The following is a 13,134-nucleotide window of genomic DNA, read 5'->3' on the forward strand; positions in this document are numbered from 1 at the left end:
AAGAAAGCAAACTGTTTTCATTTGTTGCGTCCTTAGCTCACAGCTATTTTGTTCCTAGCCCCTGGCAGGAGGAGAGAGTCCCTGTCGTCATCCAAGGGGGCCCAAATTTAGGAGCCATGATTGCAGGGTCCCGAAAGATGCTCTGACACATGACCCCTGCCAAGGACCTGTGGCTGCAGTGAGTGGACTGAAGTAAGTTGGGAGGAGATATAACATAGTGAGGGGGGAGGGGAATCCCCAGGTAATTGCAAAATGAAGTCTCACAGCACCAGATGCCAGCCCCAGTTCTGAGTAAGCTGGAAGCCAAAAGGGGCAAGAAACTGCCAAGCACTGCCTCCCCCCTCAAAAAAAAACAAACCAACAAAATCATAAGTTTTTGCCACAAAGTTTACTAGTATGTGAGGCTTACTGAGTGGATTTGGCCCCATTTTTTGCAGCTTGGCCATCTGGCATATCCTTAATTGTAATAGGATAATCACAGGCAGCTTAGTACAGCTATTTCTGGCTTATAATATAGCTTCACCTAACTGAAAAGTAGTTCCCATGAATACATAATAAAATAAAGTATTATCTTAAACCTTGCTGGTCAGTCACAATACTAGGTTAAGAAGTTCTTATTATCACCTTCCAAAAGTGACAACTGGGAGCAGGGTTATACCTTTAACCTCCACAATGGATACGGCGAGTCTGTGTCCCTGTTGAAAAACCTGGTGGTCTTTGTCCCCGCACTTAACAAATATTCAGCCGGCAAACCTTGAGTCTGTGAAATGTAGCGGATCTGTAAGACAAAAATGGGCCAATGGTTAGTTTCTGCAGCCACACAGTACCAGAGAGTCTCCTTTGGATGTAAATGGCAAAATGCACCACAGTAAAAAAAAAAAAAAAAAAATTATATATATATATATATATATATATATAAAAATATATAATCACATACAGTCTCTCTCTGGTTTTGGAGTGCCACAGGCCAGGTTTTCAGGACATCTGCAACGAATATACGTGAGACAGATCGGCCTACAGTGCATGCAAATACACCTCAGTGCAAATACACCTACAGTGCATGCAAATACACCTCATGCATATTCATTGTGGATATCCTGAAAACCTGGCCTGTTTGTAGCACTCCGGGACCAGAGTTGCCTACCCTTGTCCTAATCATCAGATGGCAATTCTATTAACTTTTGCATGCTGAGAAAGAAAGTTGGCTCGTCGGGATCCCTGCCCTAGACTGCAGAAGCAGTGATGCCTGACAAGGTATCCGGTTCTGGATGCTGGAGGTGAGTCGTGCTTTTAACCCTTCACTCTTGAACAACAGGCTCTAGAGCACAACTGGATACCCAGTTGCTCCGATAAAACTTATTGATGTCCTTATGGGGGACTGATTTGGCACAAAGCATGTGGATGCTTTTTCCCTGCGGAGTTGGCACCAAATCATCAAGGGGAACATACAGGCTCTCTTCCCCTTTGGAAGTTCCTGCTTCGGTGTGGGTCGAATTTTTCTAGAAAACAATGCAGGCAGATCTTAAAATACCATTCCCTGCATGACTTTCTCTGATGCCGCCCGAAACGTGAGCCTGGAAACATCTCCTCTGAGGACGTCCAAAAATGGCAAAGGTTGTGGAAACCATGCGCATACACATTCAGCCAGATCAAGGGAGGAAAGTTTTCAGATGGGCCAAGTTACCCCAAAAAAAAAATCACTTTTTACTTACCTGCAGAAATGGCTTTTAAAATACTCCTCGTGGCAAACCGCGCATTCAAAAATTACTTTTCACAGTGACAATTCAAATTTATAAGCAAAACCTATTCTAGTCAAGCCCAACTAAAAACTGCTTCAGTTTGCCGTCCGTTTCAGTCACTCATGCCTGCCACACATAAGGAAACTTCCAAGGGTTGTCCGATTATTTATAGCAGGATTTCTCACACATTTTATATTTCTTGCTTTCTTTTAAATCATTCTGTTTCTTGCCTCCTGCTAGTCAAGATAGATACAATGCTCCAGTAATCCTCTTGGATACTCTGAGCCTTCATATGAAGCCCACTGGATTTTTTCCTCCCTACTTCAACTCTCTTAACCTGAATCTTACAGCCATGGTTCACTGGCTGTCAGGCCTGGACCGTAGCCTCACCTGGGGGCCACGCTATAAGTGCACGCTTGTATCAACCAGCAGGTGTCGCTGTGGCGTGACATCCACAGGTGCCTCCACGCCATCCCCCAGGTATCCAAGCCCAGGATCTCCTGCATGCCAGTTCATGGCACTGTTGCTTGGCCATCGGGTCAGCCCTCTGTCTCAATACTTTCCAAACCTACAGTTCAGGAGTAGGGTGTATCTTACAATATTGCAGGGAGATGACTTCCTCTTAACAACCGGAGAGAATAATCTTCTCTCAAGGTATTGTTTTAGAATTGTTCGATTCCCTGTGGCTCACCTTCCAGGATTATTGGTTTAGTGTTATTTCTTGTTCATCACTCTGAATTACAACAGTGATACTCGACCAGTGGCTCGGGGGGCCATGCACATAGTGCGGTTTTTAATAAGCCACAGAAGTTTTAAAACAATCACAAATAAAAAAAAAAGGGGTCGATACTCTAATATTTAGAAAGATTTATTATAAGAAAAAATTGAAATGGAGCTCTTCCAAACCTCAACTCAGAGCTAAAGTTGTTCACAGAGTCATTAGTGATGAGGATCGCTGATATTATCTATACTATTACTCCATTACAGACCCAGTGAGTTAGAGAATTCCTATTTACAAGGCTGGAATACATAGAAAATGACATACAATTAACCATTCAACATGGTAAAACTTCAGAAGATTTACAAACAGGAAGTCGGAAGACTGGGCATCTTTTCAATGGCACCAGAAAACCAACTATTCTCATATCAGTGGGTGCTTCCTCAGTATGAATTAAATTATCTTACTCGCCAACCTTTTTTTCTCATCCAACATTTTTCCCTTTTGTAATAATCTCCCACACCCCTGTTAGCATGTCCAGACCACTCAGGTACTCTCACTGGTGGCAGGCACCTTCCTACCCTCCCTGGGGCTGGACAACACCAGCCTTGTGCAGATAAATGTCCTTGGCAGTTTTTCACTCCTCCTAAATATTTTTTTTTCACTCAGTATTTCTACCTTATGATCCATCAATGAATTGTTTGTCTGATACAGTTACATGAGCATTTACTGTATTTTTGTACCTCGCTCTGAGCTACTTTTAGAATGGGCCAGAAAGAAATGTACATAAAGCAATCAATAAATCAATCAGGTGACAATGAATGCTAGGAACTCAAACCTTATCTCATAGGAGCTTATAACTAGCAAAGAAACAGGACAAAATTCAAGCTCCTTTGACCCAGGGGAAAATATCTGAATCATATTGTAGATAGAAGATTATGAAATTACAGCATTATACAATATATAATTAAATAATAGCCATATAACAGAAATTACCCCGAGAGATGGTAAAGAGAGAAACCCCCAAAGTTTCCCAGGCATTTCTGAATCAAGTCAGAAAAGCCCAAAGTGTAGAGGTTTCACGGTCCAATGGAGAAGCCGCTTTGCCTAAGCAAACAGAGAAATGTTGCTCACCTGATCGTACTCGGAGGCTCCCGGGTACAGAGGCCACCCCAAAAACAGCTCTGCAATGACGCAGCCCAGTGACCACATGTCAATCGCTTCGCAGAACGGTAAACCCAGGATGATCTCCGGAGCTCTGCAAGAGGAAATGGCAGACGCTGAGGACTACGAGCAAAAAAAGAGGGACAGTGACTATTCCAGTCAAGGGACAGAGGAGCCTTCCCACGCAGCCTGACCTGATGCATTTCTGTCAGAACGCAGCGATTGCAGTGGTCTCGACTGCTACTGCACTGTCTAGAATGATGTTGTTTTGTGGTACCAAAGGAAGCAGCGTGCAGAAGTCCTACAGGTGAGCTGACAACATACCATGAGATACTGAGCGGTAAATCTCAGACACCTTAGGTTTGAGCAAGCAACACATCTGCGGACACCTCTCACCTATTTGCGCATGCATTTTTTGATAAGCACGCAATTTCTAAATTCGAAAAGAAGCAAGCACCAATACATATGCCCCCTTACCAAAACAATTATATTTGCAAATTGCCAAATAAGCACGACTCAGAAAACTGCCCAAGTATTTATTTGAAAAATACAGCCCAGGGTGGGAGCGAAAGTTAAGAGGAATTCTTTGTTGCCAGAGAGAACAATGACTTCTGGTCGTGCTAACTCCACTTCTACAGCAACCCTTTCACAAAATTTCATGACGAGCTCATGATTAGCCTGTGGCCCCCCCCCCCCCTCCCTGTACATTTCTGTCGGATAGCTTATCACCAGATACCAGGAAAAGTCCCTTGCTGTGAAATTTAGTGCTCTGGCTTAGTGGTTTGAGCAGCAGGCTGAGAACCAGGGAAGCCCGGTTCCAAATCCCACTTGTCCCAGCCAAGTTCCTGGTGACCTCGGGCAAGTCCCTTCACCTTCCATTAGCTCAGGAACAAGCTGGGGGTAGATTTACTAAGCCATGATAAGCGATTAATGCACGAAAAACAATGTTTATCGTGTGATAATGGCATATTGTGGGGATATGATGTAATAGTTAACCCTCCCCCATTGAAATTAACTTTTTTGCAGGCATAAATGTTTCAAATTCATGCAAAGCAGGTAATGGATAGGTAATCCTATGCAAATAAAACAACATGGCTTGCATTATAATGGTTTGCATTATTTCAACTACAATTCAGGAATTGTAGATATTTTTCCACAGGAGCATCGGGACGCTAATGCACACACCATTGTTCCCACAGTGATATTTAGAGGGCCGTGCAGGCCAAAATAAGCCCCCTCCCACCGTGTCAAAATCCCCCTGAGGGTTTAACTTTTGGGCCACCCTCAACAGGTGGCAGGGGTCTAAGCCCCCCCCCCCCCGCCCCCTGATAGGATTTTGACACGGTGGGAAAGGGGCTTATTTTTGGGCTACATGGCCCTTTAAAATGATGCCAATCCCAGGCGAAATGGGCCACCATTGTGCATTTTTCCCCAATTTCCCCAGAATATTTTTTTCGTGGGTTTTTAGAAAGGTGGGCAATCAAACCCCAAATCCCTGCAGCATGTCACAGGTGTTGCATGGCAGGGCACATGCTGCCAATTAGTCACTTGAAAGGAGGGTGGACTTGGCTGGCACCATGGGTGGCATTTGAACCTAGTTTCCAAGCAAACGTTTAGTGGGAAGCTACAGTGGCCACACAGCATCAAGTCACAGCCTGACTAGCTATAATATGTAAATCCAGGTGGCTCAGTGTGTTAGTGCATTAAAAAAAGGAAGAGAAGTCACAGTACAAAACACACATAACATAGAAACAGCAAAGGCTGCACTCAAGGCAGAGGACATGGTGGAACATATCGCCATCTTTTTGTGGTTTTAGCAGGTAGGCTAAACATAGTTGGGACTCAGCTCTTTGATGTAACAGAGCAAAGCACTTGTTGAAGATCATGGCAGTGATCACCTCATGTTATCAACATCTGGGACTCGAGAACATACTTCATGGTGAAGCAACCACAAGTGTCGCATGCAAGAACATAGTAGGGCCTCAAACTGACCACCTGACAGAAAGCTCTCCCTGCACGCTGCAGCTTCATGGAGTCCGAGTCAGTGTTTGCCTTGCATTGCCTCTTTCTGCACAGATCACGTTACTAAACAGACATAGAAGATACTGGCAAATAATGAGGACTATCATCATCCACCCAAAGTGCCAGTTTATTTGAAAAGGAAATAAAAATGCAAATATTATTAAAATTGAAAACATAGCTCTGTGCATTAGCAGTGACTAGGTACTAACTAACCTTCAGAAGTTGAGAAAATAGAATAATTAAAGGAGGTAGAATTGCCTCAACTGAATGATGTCGCACTCCTGAAGGCAGTATGACGGGGATGTGGCCCAGTCGCTAGAGAAGCGCGTCCAAATCCACTTCTCCCACTGTAACCTGGGAGAAGCCACTTCACCCTCCATTGCCCTAGTTACAGGCTTACATTATAAGCCCTCTGAGATAGGAACCTACCTACTGCTCCCAAATTGTAACTTGCCTTGAGCATGGATTCGGAAAGGTGAGTAATTAAATTCAGAATCCAAGTCCAAAAGTAGAACAGCAGATGCTTAATACTATCACTGTCCCAAACAAACTTTTCGGGCATAAACTTACAAGTCGAATAGGCCAGAAAAATCATCAGACTAGGCACATTTGCATAGGAACCACTGCAACCTTATGCAAAATATCAACACATTTCATTTCGTGCATCACTCTAGAAAGCTGGAATAACATATACCTTATAGTCCCTCGGCATCTCAGTAGTTGCTCCAAGAACTGTAAAGCACAACTGTACATACTACATTCTATATTACACATCACATCTGATTCATGGGCTCTGCTATTGGCACATCTGAAAAAGGCACCTTAGGTACTTGCAGAAACTAATGAACAACATCACCTGACTGAATCTTCTATTGGCTCACCAGATCACAGCCTGCAAAGAATCCAGTTTTAGATTCAGGATAAAGATGGCTACTGGAACTCTTCACCAAGGTAGCGACTATGGGTCAAATAATTAGAACCACCCAGCTGGGAGAAGCAACTCTAAAGCAGGGGTGAGCAATTCCGGTCCTTGAAGGCCATCAACTGGTTGGGTTTTGAGGATATCCCTAATGAATATGCATGAGACATATTTGTATACAACTGAAGCAGTGTGCAGGCAAATCTTCCTCATGCATATTCATTAGGGATATCCTCAAAACCTGACTGGTTGGTGGTCCTCAAGGACCCAAATTGCCCACTTTGGCTCTTAAGTACAGCCCTCGTCTTACTTTCCCTACAAATGCATCCACAGACCATTTTAAATGGCTTCTGCATTAACTAAAGACAATTCGTTCCTCTTTTTTTCTATTTTAAACTGGTTTCATACTCACCTGGTGAATGGAGAGCAATTCAAAGCCATTTCCTCGGTTAAATAGAAATTTACTATTTCAAGCCGCCTGGGGCAGTGGGCATGGGGGGTGGGACAAGGAAGTCATGGTCATTGCTTAAGGGCAACACCTAGTGGCCAGATTCAAGGCCCATGGCTGCAGAAGGAGCCCTGGAACATGGCCCTGTGCCCAGGTCTATCGCTGCAATGACTAGAAGAAGTTTATTTGAGAGGCGTGGGGGGAAAAATAAATAAATACATAAATAAATAAACATTTGTTTTTTTAAATAGCGTTTACCCCAGGTACACTATCTAAAAATTGCCTTAACTCAATCCGACTGAAAGTGTGTGCAGAATCCTATTGCACAAGTACTTCGGGCTGGATTGCAAGGAGGCGTTCCGTGTGTTTAGGAAAATAAGACGTGGAGATGACATTTTCAAATTCACACCCGATATCTTCCATTGAAAATTTCACTTGGAAAACAAAGGATGTGTAAAGACTGCAGGTGCTTTTTCCAAAAAGATGGCTCAGGAGTACTCTCCCCCTTAGCCAGTCAGGTCCAAGGTGCACAGGTCCAAAGTACAAAGTACAGATGGACTTTGCACTGTGGTGGGTACATTTTGAGGACGGCGCTGTAATTCCTGAGATTTGCCTACATTTTGGGAATTGACAAACCTTTCCGCTCTTCAGACTAACTTCTCTATGGGCAGGCAACGTGGTTTGTTTGGTTTTTTCTTACAGCCCGCTGTTTCCTACAGCCTTCCTCTGAACGTCGGCTTTCGGATCTCCAGTGTGGAGGTCGCCGCTACACATCAGGTCATCGGGAAGCAGAGAAAAACCGCTTCGGTTCGAAAGTGGTGGGAACAAAAGGAAAGAAAGAAATAAAACACTTCAGTCCCAACTGGCAACAGCTTGCAAACAGAAGGCCGCCATGTCTGGCCTAAGAATGCCTCGCTTAGCCACAGCTTAACTGCCGCAGTGTCCAGCAAAGAAAAGAAGGAGGCCGCCGACCATGGATTTAATGACTCCTGGGCGGCAATAATCTGCTGTCATGTCCACGCCGCTGCCTCATCTGTATGCCTGTCAACGTCCACGTCTCTTCCAGCCAGGCTGGGCCTAGCCAGAGGTACAAGGACAAAAAGGGGTTAACTTTCTCCTCTCTGCGTCCCTTCTACACACACAAAATTAAAAAAAAAAAAAAAAAATCTAAAAGCCCAGCACAGTGATCTCACTCTTATTACTATGTAAATCTCAGTCCTTGCAGCTCCATCTGCCTGCAACGTTCTGAATGAAAGCCCTCTTTTACTAACGAGCTCTCACACTGCTTGCACTTTGACTCTGACGGCTGAATGCACGAAGGGATCTGACGTAAGGTTCCCCCCCTCCACTAGAAAGGCACTTTCTCAGGCTCCCTACCAACATCAGGATTTCCTATTTAAGGGAGCGATTCTCAAACTCCCCCGCCCATGTGCAAAGCCTGCAGGGACCCTGTACCCCTGCACCTTGCACTTAATTTTTCAAAAGGGGAAAGGCTGGTGGGGGGGAGAGGGGGTTGCGCAGCTGATTTGGAGCGTGCAGCTGTGAAAATACAATCTGCGCATGTTTACTTGCCTACCATGACCTAAACACAACCTCCTGGAATGCCTCCTTGCAGTCAGGCTACAAGTACGCCCGCTATGGAAGACTTGCATGGACTTTTTTTTTTTTTGGCCAGATTTTGGGTGGTGGGAGGGGGAGCAGGCGATTTTCATAGTCGATCCATCCAGGTAAATGGCTTTGAAGATGATCCTCCCAGGTTTATCTACAAGGAAACACGAATGTCAAAACTACTAAAAGGAAGTATGAAAGCTCTGACAGGTGGACCTGTCACAGCCATGCTTCTTAGTGAGGAGCTGCTGCATTTCGATACCTTGCTGATGCCAGAAAGCTCCCTGTGGTAAGTGACACCTTGTGCTGGTTAAAAATCAGTGCAGAAATAAAAAAAAAAAAGGGAAAAAAAACCCTCTGATGTGAGTGCCCCTTTGCTCCATTATCACAGCGGGAGTTCACTTTTAACTTGTCTTCCTCCAGGTTCTTTTAAAGATGGGAGCATGTCCACGGCTTTATAGAAAAACAGGCACATACTTTTTCAGCCTGGTTAAAGGACATAGTCTTGGGTTTGTCAGCATTTATCTATTAAATGGGATGTTAACAGGAGGGCCAAAGCTTATACTGAACCTGCTCTATCCCAAGCAAATTAGGTTTTGGCAAGTCTAATAATTAAACAGAGACTTTCGGACAAAGATAACCCCAGTAAATGCCCCAACCAGCAATTATATCTTTGAAGCAGGGCTGAATTTAGGCTTTGGGCGCCCTTAGGCAGGATTGGAGAGTTGGGGGTGAGAGACCCTAGAGATCAGATAGTAGGTGAAGTCCTTCTACCTCCACGCCTCCCAGAGTCCCAAAGTGCCTTAGCAGTGTTCCTTGCTAGAGCAGGCTCCTCTTTGGCACAGCTGAACTCCTCTTTGGCCTGGGAATTTGGTGCCCTAGGCAATTACCTGTGTTACCCATGCCTAAATCCAGGCCTGCTTTGAAGGGGCAAACTCTTTAAAAGTAGCAGGAACCTTCTGGGCAAATCTTTCTGTGTAAGAGTGTTACCACACACATTCAGCAGAGGACCACAAGACGAGCCAGACATTTATGTCCAATCAGAGGGTACCTCATGGCACATGATCTCCTTTGAGATTCAAGAAACTTTATTGGCATACCTATGTGTACATGTGTTGCCAAGGTAATGCATAAAGTGGTAAATTGAAAGAACTGTAAAATATAGGTAAGAAATAACAAAGACAGGGGGTACATGATGGGTGTAATTTTCGGTAGCATGGTTCTGTCAGCCAAGTTTAAGCTACTGCCAGCATTAGGAGCTTGGCGCTGGTGCAGGGAAAAGAGAAGCATACATCCTCCTGTTTCCAGTAGAGGAGAAGGGCTGATGGAAGGAAGGGAGAGAACTTCCCTTGTAAATTTAAGGTTGGGATTGGGACGTGAAATCAATGTTCAGGTCTGGGAGGTGGGGAAGAAAGATCAGGAAATGGCATCTGAGGCCATGGAGTGGGAGTATATAGATTGCACCACCACATAGGATAATGTAAATTTATGCATGTAAGCCATGTGTATACATTTTGAAAATTAAACGTAATGATATAGTTTTCTAACTCCACCCGCCCGGAGCTCTTATTTTTGAGGAGCTAAATATAGTGGAACTAGAAGGCTAGATTTCTAGGGTGTAATTTTCAGCCCTGAGGATCTGCCCAGCTTCATCCCTGGGAAAATCCTATTTCCTGTGGCTCTTGCCCAGTCTCAGGATATACCATACTTTGTTACTACTCTCACTGTTTTGCTCAGGATTGCAGAGATTTTCCTGTTCATTCTACTCTAGAAGCCTTTCATTTTCTCTCAGCTTTGGGAAACATGCTTCTCTGATATCTCTGTATTTTGTGCAGTACAAGAGATAATGCATTTCTGTTTCTCTTTCTTTGGTGTTGTAGTACATGCACATTCTGGTTCCTTGTTTCTGTTTCTAATTTATGATCATTTATTCTGTGTTCTAAACTTTTAACCAAGGAGAGGTATTCGGCAAGAGTGTAGTTTATGTGCAGGGATCTACATCAATCCTGCTTGTTTTGTTTTTCCAATAGGAGTTGTGGAATTAAGGGTCAACAAACAAGTTGTAGGCGATGCACTGATGTCCCAGTAGGCGATGCACTGATGTTCTGGCACCGGTTGTAATATTTGCCATGTTGTCATTTCATAGGTAGGGTTGTAACTGTGAGAGTCATGGCAGTTAGTGCTGTTATGGTATGGTAGATTTGCTACATAGGTGCTATGTGTGGTTCTTTTGCAAGGTTTTGTGTTACTTTACAAAGTACCTGGCAGTGGAGGGAGTCTGTGCCACTGTTGCTGAGAGGATACGAGAATTTTCTCCCAAAAAGTGTGCCACGGTGAAACATTCTACTATGGCCTGCAGTGGAATGATCCATTGTGCAAGAAAAACATAAAAAGAAAGGGGTGTTGGACACTACAGCAATTTGATTGGCTGGATGACCTTGATGCTTTATAATACTGTTATCTGATAGGTTAAAACAATGCTCACAAGCCATCATGCATCAAAGTCAACTGTGTAATGTGTTTGGAGAAACACCAAGCCTGCCTAAGTGCCTACTGGAGGCTGTAACCATTGATCACTGTAGCTGACTATCAGCAGGAGAATCACAGTTTAGTTTATGAATTTCTTGATATACGGTAAAATCATTAAAAAATATCAATGCGGTTTACATAAAAATAGTTTAAGCGAATTACAGATAACAATAAATTAAACCACCAATTACAAAACATTAATAAAAGTATAAATAGTAATTAAGTTCTACAATCAAATCATTTACATCAATACAATAAAAAATAACCCATGCCATATTATATAAAACAAAACACAATATCAATTAAAAGCCAGAACAAAATCACCTTCTTTCTCCTGAGTGGGTTATGTACTCAACCCAGAAGGAGGCTGACAGCATCTGCTAGAAACAGAGAGGTGAAGGGAAGCTAGCAAGAGAATGCGTTAGAAAGCCAATAAATGAACTAGTTTTGGAAGGGCATGCAATAGCAGAGAGAAAAAATAACCACGCATGCAACACACTCATATTACAAGGTTGTAGCTATTTCCATCGAGAGTTTGCTTGACCATATTATATCCACTTATCCACAAATCCTGAATACCTCTTTCAAGCTTTTTCATTGCCACACAAAGAATTGGTGTGTGTGGAGGGAGGGGGGGGGGGGGGGGGGGGGGGGGGAGGGAGGAGTGGAGAATGGGGGCTGGGAAGGAGGAGAAGGGACACAAGATCAGGGAATGACTTCAGATTGTTTTCATCTAGAAATGTGAAAAAGGGTTATTGTTCTCTAACAGGAGCAGCATCGTGCTTCTTGGAGAAAACAAAAGAAAAAAAAAATCCAAAAAACCTTAGGCACCTCAACAAAGGAAGCAGAGAAAGCAAGCTAACTGCACCCCATCTATAAGAGAGACAGCGCCTCCCTATTTGACCAGCAAATGACATCTTATTTATTTTATTTATTTGACGTATATTCCGCCTTTCCAGCACTTCAAAACGGATTACATTCAGGTACTGTGGGTATTTCCCTGTCCCCACACGGCTCACAATCCAAGGGGTGGATGCAAAACGCCGAGCGCTACAACTGCACATTGAAATTCAACGCATGGTTTCCTAACGCACAAGCTAATTTTTTTTTTTTAACTCCTCATGCAGTAAGTTACTGGTATGCTATTGCATCAGGGAGTAAATAAATGAGCACAAGCCGGAAAATGTGCACAAAGAAAGGCCTGGCGCACAGCAAACATGATTTGTGCACATAAATCATATTTTATGCCCAGAAAACAGTTTATGTTGCACAAATCCAAGTTTTCCACTTAAAATGTATGATTGATGTGCACAGAAAGCATTTTTTTCTCATAAATAATATTTTATGTGTGGAAAATGACTTGTGCACCTAAACCGTGTTTTCCACGCATTAAATATAAATTATGCAAACAAAATACATAAAATACTGAGCATAGGTTCCTGACACTGGGACTCCAGCTTCCACCATTCAACAAACTGGAAACTTTACTTCATCGGGTCTAGGAGTTAAAAAGACTCCTTGCACTGTGAACAGACCAGGGAAGCCAGTGAACGTTTCTGCACTGGGGGAGGGGGGGGGGGTTGTTTAATAGCTAATGTCATCATTAACATGGGATTTACATGCACACTGACACATTGTTTTGTGCAAGACTCTAGGGGTGTGCATTCATTTACAATGTATTGGCAATCCGCAACGTATATGCCATATTCGCTGTATTCGTGGGGGTCACGAAACGTATGGCGAACCCCCACGAATACAACGTGTCACTAACGAATATCCCCCCACCCTCCTGACCCCCCCAAGACTTGCCAAAAGTCCCTGGTGGTCCAGCGGGGGTCCTGGAGCGATCTCCTGCAATCGGGCCGTTGGATGCCGGTATTCAAAATGGCACCGATGGCCTTTGCCCTTACTATGTCACAGGGGCTACCGGTGCCATTGGTCGGCCCCTGTCACATGGTAGGAGCATAATTGCTCATGGTAGGAGCAA

At 43.8% G+C, this 13,134-nt stretch overlaps 1 protein-coding gene across 2 annotated transcripts in view; it reads right to left on the reverse strand.

Moving 5' to 3' along the window:
* HIPK2 (homeodomain interacting protein kinase 2) overlaps window positions 1-13,134 on the reverse strand; it is a 266,524-nt gene that overhangs the window by 92,356 nt on the left and 161,034 nt on the right. For both annotated transcript variants that reach the window (XM_029599773.1, XM_029599772.1), the window contains exons 3-4: window positions 3,592-3,715; window positions 659-778 (exon numbers count right to left, since the gene is read on the reverse strand). In XM_029599773.1, coding sequence (XP_029455633.1) covers window positions 659-778; window positions 3,592-3,715 — 244 coding nt within the window. The remainder of the gene's footprint in view (window positions 1-658; window positions 779-3,591; window positions 3,716-13,134) is intronic.

Source organism: Rhinatrema bivittatum, chromosome 4, assembly GCF_901001135.1.
Source record: "Rhinatrema bivittatum chromosome 4, aRhiBiv1.1, whole genome shotgun sequence".
Lineage (NCBI taxonomy): Eukaryota > Metazoa > Chordata > Amphibia > Gymnophiona > Rhinatrematidae > Rhinatrema > Rhinatrema bivittatum.